General features: G+C 40.6%; 2 protein-coding genes across 2 annotated transcripts; one reads left to right on the top strand and one right to left on the bottom strand.

The window, feature by feature from the left end:
* Positions 1-6,499: 6,499 nt before the first annotated feature.
* Positions 6,500-10,210, top strand: miox (myo-inositol oxygenase). The gene is made up of 10 exons (XM_046037095.1): positions 6,500-6,517; positions 6,659-6,739; positions 7,491-7,571; positions 8,196-8,358; positions 8,439-8,506; positions 8,690-8,799; positions 9,287-9,354; positions 9,458-9,507; positions 9,710-9,822; positions 9,896-10,210. The coding sequence occupies exons 1-10, from the start codon at positions 6,500-6,502 to the stop codon at positions 10,002-10,004; spliced, it is 861 nt and encodes a 286-aa protein (XP_045893051.1). The 3' UTR covers positions 10,005-10,210.
* lmf2a (lipase maturation factor 2a) lies at positions 10,168-18,110 on the bottom strand. Its single transcript, XM_046036483.1, has 14 exons — positions 17,855-18,110; positions 16,854-17,107; positions 16,722-16,750; positions 16,251-16,444; positions 15,762-15,940; positions 15,290-15,428; positions 13,933-14,061; positions 13,739-13,844; positions 13,516-13,612; positions 13,078-13,260; positions 12,567-12,735; positions 11,805-11,916; positions 11,327-11,435; positions 10,168-11,161 (listed from the first exon to the last, which is right to left on the bottom strand). Exons 1-14 carry the CDS (start codon positions 17,946-17,948, stop codon positions 10,796-10,798), a joined length of 2,160 nt encoding a protein of 719 aa, XP_045892439.1. The 5' UTR covers positions 17,949-18,110; the 3' UTR covers positions 10,168-10,795.
* Between the last annotated feature and the right edge of the window lie 40 nt (positions 18,111-18,150).

The following is an 18,150-nucleotide window of genomic DNA, read 5'->3' as shown; positions in this document are numbered from 1 at the left end:
GGAGGTCATTAGTAATTTTCACCAGTGCTGTCTCTGTGCTATGATGAGCTCTAAATCCTGACTGAAAATCCTTAAATAAACTATTACAATGTAGAAAGTCACACAGCTGTTTGGTAACTGCTTTCTTAAGGATCTTAGAGAGAAATGGAAGGTTAGATATAGGTCTATAATTTGATAAAACATCTGGATCAAGTTTGGGCTTTTTCAGAAGAGGTTTGATTACAGCTACTTTAAAGTACTGTGGTACATAGCCTGTTGATAAAGATAGACTGATCATATCTAGTATAGAGGTGCTGACTAAGGGTAAAACTTCTTTAAGCAGCCTAGTCGGGATGGTCTAAAAGGCAGGTTGATGGTTTAGATGAAGAAATTATTGAAGTTAGTTGGTAAAGACTGAGGGAAGCAAAGCAGTCTAAACATATATCTGGTTTTACAGCTGTTTCTAAGGTTCATGAGTTTGGAGATAAGTCGGTGCCAGTTGAGGGCAGGTCTTGTTGAATTTTATTTCTAATAGTTCAAATTTTTAAAATTAAAGAAGCTTATGAAGTCGTAACTACTGAGAGCTATGGGAATACATGGCTCAATAGAGCTGTGACTCTCTGTCAGCACAGCCGTTAGTTGATTAAGATTCCGGAGTCAGAATTTCTATGTGATATTTTATATTTACCATTGGTCACTTACCACTGGAATCCAAAGTAACTGCAGGATAATAATTTAAAGTCATCACTGAAGTTGGTTAGTGCTTAACACTAAAAATAAACTACATCAAAGAAGGCAAAACAGCTAGTGTCCCAAGATATTGTAGCGATCCAGTTTCACTCACTTGTTATGTTGTCTCACTTGGTTGGTGTTGGTATCAGAATAAAATGACACTTACTGAACAGGTGACCTGAGTGCAAATATATTTTAGCATTAGTGCAACTCAGGAATCCAAACTGCTTAATTTGCAACATATAAACTAATTCATCACCAATTATGGATGTTTTTACTGTAGAAGATGTAAAAGCTAAACTATTTCAGCTTAGGTTAAAAACTTTAAACCTACAATAACAGTTTTTGGCCACTTGGGGGCAAAGGAAACAGGTTGTGAATACAACATAGACATATCACCTTTTAAGTTGAACTTGTTAGCAAACCCGTGGTGGAATATTTGCCTCTTTAGCTGCAGAACACTGTGTTCACCAGCTAGTCACTAGCTGTATCTGTCTGCTGTTTAGTGCTGAGCAGGTAGTGTGCAATAGGTTTTCAGAGCTTTTTTGCTGAAAACAGCTGCCTGCTGCGACCAAAAATGGTGATCTGAAAGTGGTGAGAGGGAATTTTACACTTCAAATCCTATAACTAAGATATGAACTTGATTGGTCTAACTCAGATTGTTTAAGCTTCAAATTAACTTCAGGAAAACTTTGGAATACATATTTGCACCGAACGAAGACTGTAGATTTTGTCCCCCATCAATTACACTGAGAAAGCATATAGGAAGGGATCTTCTAATGGCCAATATGAGCCAGTGGAATGATTACAGCAAGCAAAATCTGTTTGTAAATGTAAATGTAAATGTTTGTACCACATAGATCTACAGAAGGAATTCATCTTGCTAGATTCACATCATATGATCAGATGTTCATGAAAATGTTTTGATCCAGCTAAGTGTTAAAATTCTTAATACACCATATTGGGTGGCACCACCAGCTTTCTGTAGATATGTTTATCCCCAAATAGACTAGAAGATCACACATAGGCGACATGATCATAAGTGAAATGCAAGCTGGCATACTACAATGAATGACATGCACACACACGCGCACACACACACACACACACACACACAAACACACACACACTGAAAGATACAGTGATAGTGCAGCTGTAGCCAGCTGCAAACTCCCACCTGTTTACCACTCTCCGTCTATCTCTCCTTCTCACTTTCTCTTTCAATCCTCTCTTTCTCTCTTTCATTTATTCAAAAAAAGAAGAGACCGAAGACTGAGTCCTGCAGTAGAAGCCCTACTTCCTGAGAGGCATTTTATCTTGTTGTAGTGATTTAGTTTCACTCAGAAACCCAAGTAGGCAACATGCGCATGACTACCCCGCGTCATATGTGAACAGGCTTTGTGTGTGTGTGTGTCTGTCTGTGTGTGTATGTTGTACAGATTTTTCATTACATATAAACATTTAATATTTCCTTCTCTGTTTCTCCGTATCTCAGGTTGAGTTTACCCAGAACCTCTAAATACTCAAAGTCTTCTTACACCGCCATCATGCCTACTGCATCTGATCTCTCTGTTGGTGTTGACAACCACATCACCCAGGGAGACAGACATATCATCTGGAGCGCCCTGCTACACAAAGAGCCCCTGCCGAGGTTGTCCGATCAGCTGCTTGACCAAAGGGACAGTGTGCTACGGGAAACACCAGTCTGGCAGCGTGGGTCACGGGGTCGTCGCCATGCCAACAGTGGCGGTGGAAGGGGCCACGGACATCTGATGAGGGTAGGGTGTGTCCTAGGCACCTGTCAGGTTCAGAACCTCAGCCACCGCCTCTACCAGCTGATTGGACAGAGTGGGAGGGAAGACTCCTCCCCTATTAACCCTCGCAGTCCTCACAGCTACGGCTAAGACCACACCTCGAATTTACCAAGATGCCTTTATTGACACGTGCTTTGTTGCATCAGTGGCACAAGTAGGGCTGAAAATAAGCCCTTTGATATCAGTCCTTGCACCCTGTCTCCCAGAAATTACATTTATAGTAGTAGTAGTACTAAATCGTTTTCCCCATTGTGTTGTGATGAAAACATCATCACTGGCTGGATTATATAATATCTGCTGGCAATATTGGACATGTAGGTGAAAAACAAATTAAATACGTCAGTGAACATTTTATCGATATGTTCAGTTTCAATATTTTTGCAACTTGCCAGATAAGTTAATTAACAACGTTTTCTCATTGTGTTATTAGAAAAATACTTTTCTATGGTAATTTCTGGGAGACAGGGTTGATATTTGATGTATCATCTGATCTCAGCTGCTTGATAGAAAAAAGGATCATTGTGGTTTTTTAAAACTTGTTCTCATTGGTAATAATAACATTGTACTCATCAAATAAATTGCCGAGATCTATGAATGTGGTGACATTGCTAAAAAGTCAGAAGAAACACAAGCAGTCAGACAGATTTTAAAGAAACCCCCAGTTTAGCCAAACAGGGTAAACCTGCTCTGCAGGTTGTATCAGAACCTCGTGGTTCAACTTATTATTGACATCATTTAACCTCCAAATAAAGTAGTTTAGATAATCTGGCTTGTGTCTGGCAATTAAGGCTCGTTTAAATATTTGATGATGTTACCATGTTCTCTGATCCAAGCAGTTATCTGGTGAGTACAATGTTATGACAACATATGGATTCAATGGTCAACACTTCAAAATGAAGTTCTAATAAAGCAGAATTTCTGTATTCTTTAACATTATGGCTTCTAGTTTCACAGCGGTGTGGACCAAGGCTACAGCGTTATCAGCCTTTACTGCAGTGAAACTAGAGTCCTCTGTGTTTTGGCATTTATGTAACAACAATTTAGACACAATGTATGTAAACAAGGAAAACTGTGAATCAGTGAAGCTCATGTCAAACTAGACTACCTGACTAATGTCTACTATCGTCATCAGTGATGAGCCTGCTAATCTAAATTTACCAGAGCTCAGAGCTAATCCTCCCTGTACCTCAAATGCACCTACTTCTCCTGCTGCAAACAAGTAGCTTTACTTCAGTTTGGACAGAAACCAAGAATAACCTCCAATCAAACCCAGTTAACCCTTCACCCACAAACCCCACAGTGCGCAGTTAGCCAAAATAACCACTAACCCTAATCCATAAACTGTCCTCATGCTTCTTAACAGGTACCTTGTCTTTGCTTTGTTAACATGTGAACCAGACAGATTACAACTACACTACAGAGTTTGTTTTACCTGCATACTGTAAATCTATGATGCTATGATGCATCATTTTGACTTTTGTTGCTATAAAGTCTGTTTTTGAGCCTTAATTGGTATAATCATTTGTAAAACCTTATATGTTTTGCCTTTCATCTGTCCAAATTAAGCCTCTACTAGCATATTATTATGGCACTATTAAAGTGTTATTTGAAGCTTCATAGTCTTCTGCGTTTCTGTGTGTGGCAGTTCATCACTGAAGTTTCAGTAGTTGTTCTTACTGATCAAATGTTAATAGAACATAGCATTAAAGCACTTTATTGTTCTTTATATTCAGTATGACTTGAATTTTAAAATGTGTTATTTAACTTAAAATGATTGAGACCATTTTGCTGTAAGCTAAATCTTCATGTTCATATGAGCAACCCATTAGGGTACAAGTGTTCCCTTGCAACCATGTTGCTTTCATCTAATGCTTTGTTTTTACAATAGCAGCACTGTGTAATAAAACTCCAGTCAAACCTTCATGTGTTATTTTAACTGTCTAACAGCCGTCTTTTAGGTGCGAGTGTGACCTCTTTTTAGGTGAATGAGAGTAAAGGATAAGGGAAGTGAAAAGTTCAAACCAATGCCACAGAAATTTCAAGTTCACTATGAAATTACATATATCTGTGTTCTCCCTTAAGTCTGCATTGGTGTGTGTGTAACCGTTTGTGACAACAGTGTTTTAAAAATTGTTTTGATAAGAATTATTGCTAGGGACAATTTAATAGTCACTGGATAATGGTAGGCACATGTCCACATCCATCTACATACCTGTTTTCACTTCCCTCATCAGCCTTGGAGTTACCTGGCCTACTCCGCTCACTCCTCACCTACAACTCAATTTCTCATCAGAAGGTTACAATTTATGCCAGTTCATTTCCTTTGTTAATTGTCAGTTTATCCTGTTTGCCATCTGTCTAGTTTCTATGTGGAAACTCTGTGGTTTTGTTTGCTTTGTGTTACCTTGACCTTAATCTGCCTTCTTACCTGTTCATTGCCTGCCTGTAAGCTCACATATGCTTCAATAAATCTTTGAACAACACCAGTCTGCCCATTCTGTCTGCATTTGGGTCCAATCCCCATTGCCCCGGCAAACCCAGATGTGTTATGCCAGTAGAAGCTAATGTAACCTTAAGCTGCAAGCCTCATGCAGAGATGAGGACTAGGCCACAAAAGTCTTGCAACACTTCTTTCTAACTCCACACCTCAAGATGTTTTTCGTATTCGAACGTTAAGTGCAACTTAAAGTCTTCAAACTCAGCAAAGGCACATAATTTCAGTGTTTCTGTCTATGTCTTTGATTGGCTAACCCTAGCCCACCCTAACTTTAACCAACCTAACAGAAGGAGGCAATGAGCCGAGCCAATCAATTCAAGTAAACACAAAAGTAGTGTTTAACAGCCTGGTAGATAGCTCGTGTGGTTAAGCTTTCTGACATGTTACACGACACACAAGAACAAACAAACAGCACAATGACGCAGGAAACTCAACGCATTCAGATATTTGTTTTGATGTGTGTACGTGTGTCCAACAGGCACTGACCACTCTTAGTAAAGTAGGTCTGTAGGCCAAAAGTAGCTAATGTGTTTCTTTTTCAGGGGTGTATGCATATACTTGTACTTCTTTACACTAAAAGAAAGGGAACAATTTGGAGGTGTTGTTATTTACAGGTTATTATTCTCAAATTGGACTGTATGTGGCCAATGAACTAAAATGAGTTTGACATCCCTGCCTATAGATATTGTGAAGAATTTCCTCTAGTTCACACATTCATTTCAAAGTGTGCGAGAGGGACACCTGGTGGCTTGCTGATACTGATGCCAAAGGGCGTCCGGTGGCTATGCGACTGGCAGGAATCAATAGATTGTGGGTACTGGGTCAACGACTGAGGCTTGTTTGCACTATTTGGTCAACTTTATCTCTGGTCCAACAAACAGCACAGATTTTCTCTTAATCACTCACAATCAATGAGTGGAAGTTTGCGTGTGAGTGTGGGTTTGACTAGTGAGTCAGCACATTTGATACTGAGATATCACCAGTCACATCCTGTTGTGTGTGTTATGTATTGGGTGCAATACCCAGAAATAAAAATGTATCCATGAAAGCTTTGGTTTTGTTTTATTTGTGTGTGAATTTCTATTTGTGTGTGTGTAGGTACAGTATCAATGACATATCTACTATAAGACAAAACTGTAAAATGTGCTTTCCATAATATATGATATATTTGAAAATAAATGACTTAACTGTGGAAAAAAGAAGTACTGAGTCGTTCTACATCAGTTCAAACACGTAACCTGCTGATTACTGAAGAGAATTTCCTGGGAAGGACACACACAGAAACTTGTATACACAAGGCCAAGGTTCAACAGAGGGTACCCCATTAGGTGAGGTTTGTTTAACACGTGACTGAAAATTGTTGTGCACTATATGTAGGCCTACAGCGCAGGTCGAAATCATTACCGTTTAAACTGCTGGGTTGTATGGTCAGTTCTGGAGGACCGACACACCACAACACAGACTTTATCTGTCAACCATGAGGGTCATCAACATCGTATGTGTGGCTTCGGTGTTATCATTTTTACATATTTATCTATTTCAACTACTCGTAAATTTCTTTTGAATGCATATATGTTAGGTTCATCTTTATAAAACCTGAAAATGTTTTCTGTACTGTCTATTATTTCAACTGTAGGGTCCAGATCCATCTCTGGCCTATCGACCAAACCTGGAGGAGAATGGAGCCAAAGAAAAGGAAGACTACAGAAACTTCAAGGTAAGCCCTCTTCAGCTGATGACACCTATTCATTCAGAGGTGAGAAACACAGTGTTATTACAGTTATGGAGGTGTTGTAATCATGCAATGACACAATCTGCCATAAATGTAAAAACACTAAAAAGCAAAGTGTTTCAAAACAAACAAAGTGTAAAATAATACCAGCAACATTACACCTTTTTTTACAGTTTCAGTGTCTATAATATGTCAGACATGAAAAACAAACAAACTCAAAGCCTGTAGGCTATCTGTTTTAGACTTGTGATTGAGTTTCACACACTGAAACATGCACAGCTTTTCCTGTTAATCCCTTCATCACACTCACTGTGTCACTAGATGGGGGCATTAACTTACCTTATAAGTGTGCATTAACCTTCTCTGAGCCAGAGTATCATTTTATAGCCTATCAATAGATAAAACATTAGCTTAACAATAACACATAGCTTCTCACAGGTTTTTGAAAGTAATGCAGAAGTTGCTAAATCAACAGGGGTGCATATTTTGTTTACATCCAAATTTCCTTCATTCTTATAATTGTAATTGTATAGTAAGCCATATCTTAAAATCCAGTTAATAATGTGTAGTGCAGTTTTAGTAGTGGTAAGTAGCTAAAAATTACCTTTTATTGTGCAGCAGTCACCGACAAAATACATTTCTGTCATAGAAGATTTCATGTGGAGTTACTCGAAAGCATTTTCTAAACTTGAGATGCTGTAAATCTGCAGTTGTGTTGCATGTGTGTGTGTTTCAGAGTGGAAGTCTGATTGGCCGCGTGTTCAACACTTACAAGCTGATGCACACCAGGCAGACGCTGGACTTCGTAAAGCAAAAGGTGTGTAAATCAGGGCCAAAATTAGCAAGTGCACAGAAATTCAGCAAAGTGTTACCAAAAGCCTCTTTACCGAGATATAGGGGGGAAGAAAACTTTTTTCTGTGTCAAAAACCAGTGAGGCCATTTTATGTAATTTGTCTTGCACTAAATGACACTGAGTTTGTAGTTTCTTTGGATTGCTGCATAATCCTGTCAGACTGAGCAAACAAATGTCATCCAGCCCTCTAAAGTAAAAGGCAAAGAGCCAATAGACATTATGTCTGGACTAAATGTTGTTTAACTAACCTAATTTTCACTTCTCCCAAAGGGTACAAACGTACACTTTGCTGCTGGGGATATTGGAGAATGTTGTTAATTGAAAAGAGGGGCTGCCCCATGTAGAATATGAGTGGTGTCCATAGACTGGTGGTGACTGGTGAATAATGCCACTGTTATTGCTGTTCACTGGGCACTTCTGGTTACTTGCACAAAAGCATACAGTGGATGGGCCTCACTTGAATAAAGCAAACGATTCCATAACAGATGAACTTATTTTCAAGTTACTTGCAGACAAACCTGATCCCTCTATCCCTGAAAATTAAACAGAAAGCAGTATTTTTAAGTTACAATGCTGTGACTCTGCAGCACTCTCAATGGACCGGCTGCAACCACACTCAGATCGGGATGATGGACGCCGTCATGTCTCTTGACCAGCTGGTGGACGAGTCCGATCCTGACGTGGACTTCCCCAACTCCTTCCACGCCTTCCAGACTGCCGAGGGCATCCGCCAAGCACACCCAGACAAAGGTAACTCACAGGCAGAAAGAAACAGAGACTGAGTACAAACACAAGTCTGTTAAATAACTGTCTTCACTCTCCCTCCACAGACTGGTTCCAGTTGGTGGGTCTGATCCATGATGTTGGGAAGACCATGGCTCTTTGGGATGAGCCGCAGGTAGGAGATGGGCTGAATACTCTGAATGTTATTTCTCGGACCCCTTCTTTTTGTCTTTTTCTGTGAGGCATGATTGAACTCGGTTTTGATAAGGGATTATTGTTACAATAACCCCTAACTTAATTTCATATACATGGAGAGATCTAATTCATTCTAATAGAAATCTATGTGTGTGCTCTGCAGTGGGCTGTAGTAGGCGACACCTTCCCAGTGGGCTGCAAGTTTCAAAACTCCATTGTGTTTAGAGAAAATACCTTCCAGGATAACCCAGACGACAAAAATCCCAGCTACAAGTTGGTATTTTCATGCTACACTGCCAGTCTGTTAATGAAGGTCTGATTGGCTCGTTTACTTTAAATATGAAATGTACGACAGTCACCTCCTAAAAAGTGCACTCAGTACTATAATTCCAACCAAATGATTTACACTGAAACACAGAATTCTGAATACTTTGCTTGATTAATTCAAGGACATGTATTTGAAGTTATTGTCGCTTTTGCAACTTTTTTTTCCTGTGCCGGGTTTTTGCCCTCTACATCGTGAAAACACTTCAGAATTATTTGCCTTCACTTTTACAAAACATTCAGTTAAATTATCCACTGGAAATCTGTAGTCCATAATCCCTCAGTTTTTAATGAATGGAACAAAATACAATGGATTTAAAAATATTCTACTCTCCTGGTTTATTTCAGTACTACAGTTATTAACACCTACTGTCCAGGCTAGTTGTTTGATGTAACGGGAGTTTGTCCTGTTGTGTGATGATTTTTCTGTCTTTAGTACTGAATATGGGATCTATGAACCAAACTGTGGGCTCGACAGTGTCCTCGTGTCTTGGGGCCATGATGGTAAGAGACGTCATCCCTTATGGCCCTAAGAAAATGTGTACTGCTCTTGAAGTGCCTGTTTAACTACGATACTGTACCTGAATTCTGGCATTTTTGTCTTCAGAGTATCTCTACAGAGTTATGAAGTTCAACAACTGCCCCATCCCAGAGGAGGTAAGAACATTACTTAACTTGTTAAAAGTTATGTTTTGGGACATTAACTTCAGTTGACACACAAATGGGAGTGAGAGTTGTTATAAGCATTGCTAAGGTCTTGAATGGTCATAGTATATGAAAAGGTGCAATGATTTTCTTTCTTCCCCCACCTGTAGTGCTTACAGGCTCAGTTATGGGTCTACTTTTTGTCCATCTTCAGGGGTTGTACATGATTCGCTTCCATTCATTCTACCCCTGGCATTCCCATGGAGACTACATGCACCTGTGCAATGACAAAGACCTGCGCATGCTGCCCTGGGTCCAAGAGTTCAAGTCAGTGTCTTTCCATATTTCCCTAGTATTGTCCTACTCACTGCTTTGACCTGATCTTCCATCCTTTCCACAGCAAATTTGACCTGTACACAAAGACCACCGATCTGCCCGACGTCGACAAGCTGAAGCCGTACTACCAGTCTCTGATCGACAAGTACTGCCCTGGAATACTGAAGTGGTGAAACAGATGGCACAGAACTCAACAGCAACACTGTGTTGCCAGAAATCAACTGATACAGAGGAGGATTACATTAACTACTTCAAATATAACCTGAGTAACAGTATCTCTTATGTATACTGAATTCAAGTCTCTCTCTCTCTCTCTCATAAATGTACAGAAAAGCATTTATATTCTTTTGTATTTTAATGTCATAAGAAAACATTTTAAAAGCACTACACCAATGTGTATGATGTTTCATTTCTAATACTGACAGATTCAAAAGACACATTTGTGGAAAAAAGGAGAAAAAGTGCAGAGTTTTAGTTCTGTACATACAGCAAGAGACCACAGTGACAGAAATAAAATACCTTAAGCAAACATGCACACCTGTATTTACATACAAGTGCAACACTGCACACCAAAAACAGGAGACAGAGTGACAAGAACAACACACATTTACTCTCTTGATGGGCAAAACAAAACCCGTAATATTTTAAGTTCTATATTTCTCTCTAATAAACATGATTTGATCTGCTGACTTGATACTCAACATAAGTCAGAATCAACCAGGAAGGTTTAAAAATCTATAAACACCTGGCAAGATGTGCTGAATGGACTAATTGGTATCTGTTGTAGCTGATATATGAACAATATACTGCAGTAAGGTGTAGGTGTGAGAAGGCAGATAAACCTATAATTGGCTGATCAGAAAATACAAATATACAGAGACTTCTTTGGTCAATGTAGTAACATTTTATGAAGGCAGGTGGTGATTAACAATCTACTACGGGACTATGTGCATCTTTTTCAAAACTATCTCTTTCGGGGAATCTCGTCTTTTTCATTCGGGTCTTCCTCCTCTTCCTCTTTGTCTTTCTCCCCTTCTTCAACCTCTTCCACCTCATCTTCCATGTCCTCTTCATCTTCCTCCTCCACAGCCTGCTGTTCATTCGACTTCCCAAAATGGTCTGAAGAGCAGTCGGGTGGATTTTCTGCATTATCGCACACAGTTGTGCGTTTTTTCCTGTTTTGCAATCGCTGGAGCAGACAGAAGGCGGTGCTGCAGACAATCAGGGTCCAGATTAGGATGTGGGCAGGAACCCCTCTGACCCGAGAGCGTACCCACCTCACCGCCTGGGCAACAGTGGTGTTGGGCATACGATGGGGTGCAGATTTGTCCTACACACAAAGTAAAGATGAACATTGATCAATATTGGATTAATATTGGATAGATTAAAGAATAAACAAACTTCTTCGATTGTTTTCCAGTTTCTCATGAAAGCTTTATGACAAAAAGGGCAATAGAGAAAAACATCTCTTTCTCATATTTTAAAATAAACTTACCTTGAGTCCATATTGGTTGAGCATGCTCTCCAAGAAGGTGTTGCCCAGGTGCACTGTGGGATAGAATTCCTCATCATAGACCCTCCTCCACCAACGCTGTGGGTAAGAACTGCCAAGAACAAAGAACTAAGTACATAACTATATTCAAATCCTGTGTGCTTTTCATATAATATAGAATATACTTTTAGATTTTTTCTGATAAAAGTTTTAAGGAAGTGTCTTTGCACAGGAAAGCTTGCCAGCTTGCATATGTAAACTCGCTCAATTTAAAATAATTTTAAAATAGCAATAAAACTGCTGAAACATAAATCAGGTTAGAGGCGGTTTAGTGAGGCTGACTTTGGCAGTAACATTCCAAAGCATGTTGAGTGACGTCTTTCAGAGCACATAGGTTACTTCAAAGCCATGAACAATCAGATCTTTTCAGTGCATGTAAAACACACTGAGACAGAGGGTGAGGGAGAAAGAGACCACTGACCCGTCAGCCTTCGGTTCAGTAAACCAGTATCTGTAGCGGTGGGCTCTGAGGTAGGCAGGCGGCTGCTGGTGGAACGGATACTGAGATACATCTGTCCGGATCAACTCTATAACTGCAGAACACACAACAAAGCCTTCAGAGAGCTGCTTGTTCTTAAAAAAAAAAAAAAAAAAAAAAGGCTACAATGCTTTTCAATGGCAATTTAACACATAATCATATAGGGTTGAGAACATTTACGCCACTGTGTGCTGTGTCGCACCCTAACACCCAGTTAAAGATAATGTTAACTGCCGTTGGAAAACTTCATTAACAATAGAGTGATAGTGTTTTCATCACTCAAAGTAAAGACTGTGCAGCAGATTGTCTGAAATGTTCTCTTTCTTAATAATACCACTGGGGGGCACCAAAGACAAGTTTCCAAATCCTACACATACAGGCTTTTAGCACTAACAGTGAGAAACAGATATTTAAACTGTTCCTAAGTGTGAGCACAGCTGTGCTGATGCAATGATCCAGGGCTAGATTCATTTCTTATCACAACCCAACTAACGATGTCACAGGAGGCCTTGTCAATAGGCTGACAATGGCAAAACACCTGCTCTGACATCACGGCTTGTGTTTAGTGAGAAGTGCAGCATTTAAACTATAAAATGCAGTGCAGTAGAAGTTTTCTGCCCCATTTGATGCTGTGTTCAATTGTCCTTTAGGGACATACAAGAGTGACAACAACAAAATCAACTGTAGCACTCTCAGTGTGCGTACCATCTCTTTTGCCCTGCAGCAGTCTGTACATGAGGCTAGTGAACCACGGAGCCTGTGTATGAGCCCCGAGGGCAGCAAACCACATTTGCCAGTCCAACCTGGGCTGGTGAGGCATCAACACAGGCGGCGGTGCACTTAGGTTGCCTGGCTTATACATAAACTCAATCTCCTAGAAGAAAAAGAGAGAAAAAAAAACATGATATGAATAACTCACTACAGCGTAGCAGGACAGTCAGTGTCCACAATTATATATCATGAAAATACATGCATGGTATTGTTGTTAAGTTACAGGTTAAAATAGGAGCATCGTATACAGCAGTGGTTTTCAATGTGGGGTCCGGGGACCCCCTGTGGTCCTTAAGGGGGCTCCAGGGGGTCTCTCTAATTCCATACATAGAGAGAATTTATGACAATTTTGGTCATGGGTTTCATACACTTTATGTAACAAAACATCTAAAAACAAAAGATGTGTGGTCTGGTGGTCTAATTTTTGACAGTTTTTCTCTCTCACCGTCCACTCGACTCCATCGTTGCTTCCCTCAATGACAACCTCTGGCCGCCCACTGAGCCCGGTCATCCTTCTGAACAGGCCATATGAGTTGACCAGCTGGTAGCGATCCACCATCTCATGGGCCTTAAGTACTCCGGGCCACAAACTGGCATGAGAGTCAAACTCTATGTAGGTAAATGGCACCTGGAACAGAAGAACACAGTCAGAAAGTGCTTACATGAGAACATTATTAAATTGGTAATTGTGGCAACAAGAAATAATAAATGATTACAATGGACAAAAGGGGAAAATATGGTCTGGGATGGTGCACACAGATATTTTGACTTGCACCAACATAAAAAGTGTTTGAAGAGATATTGCTGATCAGTTATGAGGTTTAACTGCCGTTAGCTTCATGATATGAAATTCAACCATTACTGTGTTTCCAACAGGACTCACCAGACTAATAGTGAACATAGCAGCGGTGGCAGCAGCAAACACCGTCCACTGGACAGATACACAGAACCTCTTCAGGAAACCAGAGACACACGCACACCTAGAAAAACACATTACATTTGTGATTTTTGTACTTCCGCTGCACACTGACACATTTTCAGGATCTCGCCAAGGTGCAATACAGAAAATGTAACAAAACAACATAATCAAGCACACACACACAAACCTGAACATGGCTGTGACTATTTCCCATGTGAGAGAGAGGACACCGATCCAGATAGAGGGGATAGTGACAGTCTTCAGAAACTGATTAAACTGGTGGTATGTGAATGCTGCAAAGACAAAAATGTAAACAATGAAACCCCATTAAACTAAATAGTTTCTATTCACATACATGCATACATGCGCATACACACACACCTGTCCTGGTGGAGATGCTGTTCTTTGCTGTATCCAGCTGCAGGTCAAAGCATACAATTGATCCGAAGATCAAGAGAGCCCAGACTGCCAGCTCCAGCAGGTAACACAGCCACGAAAACAGCTTGGAGTCTGACCAGGACAGAGAGACAGAGAGAGACAGAGACAGAGAGAGATGATACTCTGGTAAGAAAGCTATGGCAACAAGTCAGGTCCAATTTCAAGCTTTCAATGTGTGTCCCTCTGTAGGTGTAAAAATGGAAAACCTTCCCAATCGCGGTGTGTTTACTTATTTTGTTGGTGGTGGTGGGTATTTAATATGCTGAAGCACGCTAATGACAGTATTTGAGAAAAATAACGTCTGTGAAACCACACTGAGCTTATAGCTAAGCAAAATTAATACTCACATTTGGATCTGTACTATTACATGCAGGGCTTAACTTTGCATTATAAACAAAGAGCAAAGAATAAATTATTTTGTCTCAGAAAAAACACAAAATTAAGGCAACAGGATAAAAAAATTCTGTAGGCCTATATCAGTTAGGGGCACTTTTGGATTGTTTGTTTTGCATCTAGAATTAACTATAGAATTAACTCCGGAAAGGTATATGTGATAGGACAAAATTATGTGACATAAGGGCAGCCCTAGTAGTAACACCATGTCCCTAAATCATGAATGATATCTGTAATTTTACAGCATTTAACAGCACTTTCCTCCTGCCTTTTCTCTTTCTCTCATTCTCCTGTGCATTTCTTCTCCACACTGCTCGGCCACGCACACTCACGCACTGACTCAACGATGTCTTGATGTGTGTGTTCATGCGACCAGTTGCGTGTGATGACAGAGATCATACCATCAGGTTAAAAGCAGGAAGGATGTTGACAGTCTACAGGTCTAAGGGACTGTGGCTGCCTTGTTCCATATCAACTTTTATATTCTCCTCGGTCCGACAGCCAGTCTGCGAGTTTAATCTCCACAGCGTCTTCCTGTTTACTGTGTTGTCGGTCAAGAGAGGCTTCACGAATGGACCTATGAGCTAACACTATATGCAGGTAGTACTCATGGGAGTTGTAGTGTCAAATTACAATTCATTTGTTATTTCAATGCCTTTTGAAACACTAAATATTTTCTACACACCAAAGTGGTTAGTGGGAGTGACTGTGTTACCCGCCACAGATGAAATCCATCCGCATTTGGCGGTGTAATGTCAAGCCCTGATTACATGCATACTTCATTATTTAAGCACATCTTAAACTTTAAGACCTGGGAATAGTGATGCTATACACTGATTTAACCTTACCTTATAGATTTTACAAATGTGTGTAGCCTGCATATGTATAGCAGTTATGTTTATCATACCATTGTTGCTGATTTTGTCTGCTTTGCGTAGCCAGAAGTGTACATGCTGGTCATCCAGAAGAGACGTACAAAGGGTCAAGGTCAACAGGTTGAAGAAATTGTAGTTTCCAGATAAAATTATGAACACTTGAAGCAACACCTACACAAGAAAAAAAACAATCTTTTCTTCTGCTTCACAAAACCAGGCAGCTATTTTAGAGGGGCGAAATTTTGAATTTTTTACTAAAAATTATTCTTACATGCAAACCCTTGCTGATTGAGATTTCAGAGCTGGTTAGTGGGGAAATTTAGCAGTGCAACTTCTAAGAATTAACGACTGTACAACTCTGATGTTAATTAAAAAAAACATAAATGAACTGAAAGCTGATTGCTAAAATTCAAAGTTAACACAAAACACCACCCAGTAACTGACCAAAGGTAAAAAGAGAAAACAAATTTAGAAACATTACAAAGCACTTGAAGTTCCACCCACCTGCAGGTAAAAAGCCCCAAGCCTGAGTCTGCGCACTGGGCTGAAGAAAAGGAGAGGTACTGCGATCTCTATAACAAACGTCCCCACCACACTTAGTTTGTGCCACCACACTGGCAACTGGTGGGCAAACCAGGCCAGCGAGGTGGGGATACACTGAGTCTCGTAGTGATATGTCAGAGCTGTTCAACACACAGTGGAAAAGACATTTAATCAAATGAAAGAAAAACAGATGAGATCGTGATAGTTCACTGACAGTTACAGTGCCTGAGAATTCACAAGAGTTAAACTGCAGTTTTCAGGTTTCTTCAGGGATTTAAACCCTCAACAAACAAACACACACACTTTAATTTTGTATGTATTAAAACACATCTGCTACCAGTTTGCACCCTTACTTCCAAACTGGGGCAAAATATAGCTCACATTCTCTTGTAATGTGGAGACAGAATAAAAGGACACAAAAACATCCTTCATATGGACACTCATACACACCTGTAAGGCCCCACCATGTGGGACAACGCGACGTGAGTTTCACCACACCAGAGGCAAACATGAGCCTGAAGAGCAACCAGCGGATAAGCCAGAAGGTCATGCCATCATGCTGTCTGACCCTTTGCGACCCTCTGATTAATGTCAGTGGAGCAACAAGGATACAGAGGAACCCTGTCTCTAGAAGCAAGTTGTCCCTGGACAGTAATAAGTTGAAAGAGAAACAGGAAAAAAGGAAAGAATGGCAAGTAAGAGACAAACAGAGAGGGATGTCTTGGTAGTTTAGTGAGGTCAACAGTGTTGTTGCACAGCAGCAGAGACAAACATTACTATGATGTTACAAACAGTGAACTGAAGAAGCCTATCAGCAAACTGTCAAAACCATCTTGGGATCCTTTAGCCAGCTGATGTTTATAGCACTGTTGTGTTAATTATAAAAACTAAAATACAGAAGAATCAAAAATCATCACTCACCACTGGAAGTACAGAAAAACCTGGCCCACCTGACACGAGAAACATAAATGGCCGGTGAGAGGAGGGACACCATGACAGTAACTACCGCAGCCTGCGAAAGAAAACTGGGTACAGTCCATACTGTAAACTCACCTGGTACATGGACAGGTACAAGGCCCAGAGGCAGAAATACACCAGGCTGTCTCGGAGAGCTTCCACCAGCGTGGCGGCGAGGCTCAGTGCTGCCCCTATAAGACACAGTAGCTCCATAGCGGTTTGTGTGTCCAAGCCGAGACTGGGACCCAGCCACAGTAGTGTGGGAGAGGACAGCAGCTGTTCCCAGAGAGGCTTACCACTGTATCGCAGCTGCCTGCGAGCAGGTAACAGCCCCTCATTACCATAGAGACCTGTAAATAAACATAAACATGGGAAGCAAAAACATATATAAACATAAAGTGTCTTAGTAAGGTGCCAGGAAAGTCAGATGACTGTGAAGGCCACAGCATACAAATCACATTTCATAGACATCAAACCACTGACTCTCCATTGGTGCACGTTATGCAAGCATTTGCATTTGTTATTTTCTCAATTAATTAGTTATTCAGATTTTGTGTAATGTGATGTTTCAACAGGTGCAACAAAGTATCATTTTCTGCATTTGTGTTTAAATGAATATCATTAATTTCAAAATCCATTCATTGCAGATTCCAAGTTTTAAAATCTGTTTAAAATGTTTCAGATACCTTTTTGGTATGGCTTCAAATTAATCCAATAATAATTTAATCCAATAATTTAATTGTGGAAAATGCACTGAGCGTGGGCGGCGTCTTCTGCTGGGCAACTAAATAACGTTAAAGCGTCCTTAACTGACAAAACCAGGGGGGTTGTGGTTTCTGTAGTGCAATTCATCATGTGTGCGTATTTACAACAGGGTCTCTCTTAGCGGCCGTTAGGCCATGAAGTTAGGAGCTAGGTGCAGGTAACGTTAATATTTATGACTGGCTGCACCCCACAGAAACTTCCAGGAGAGCGTGAAAAGCGCAGGAAGACAGACAGAGCGCCAACTTTTACCAGCTAACAGGCTAACACATAACACACCACTAGTAAGTTAGGAGAGCTAGCGTCCGCACAGTCAGCAGAGTTGTGAGTCTCACCTGGTATCTGCACATAGAGGGAAACAAAAGCAGCCAGATAGATGACCGCCATGCACCAGAGGAACATGCGCCGTGGCAGGATGACTTCCCCCATGTCTGAGCCGAGCTGCTGGACGGGACATCCACTCCTTTCACGGCTGCCTGTTCCTGAGGAAAGACGGGAAACAGGACGCAGGGAGGGGACACGTAGCAGCGAGCGGCTGATGATAAATTCGCCCGAACGGCCTCAAGATGTAGCTGCAGTTCAGTCTGAATGTTATGTTGCATTCACGTGACATCGGATGAAACGTGCAGTG

Source organism: Micropterus dolomieu, linkage group LG22 (assembly GCF_021292245.1).
Source record: "Micropterus dolomieu isolate WLL.071019.BEF.003 ecotype Adirondacks linkage group LG22, ASM2129224v1, whole genome shotgun sequence".
Taxonomy (NCBI): domain Eukaryota; kingdom Metazoa; phylum Chordata; class Actinopteri; order Centrarchiformes; family Centrarchidae; genus Micropterus; species Micropterus dolomieu.
This window is presented reverse-complemented; position numbering and strand designations above follow the sequence as displayed.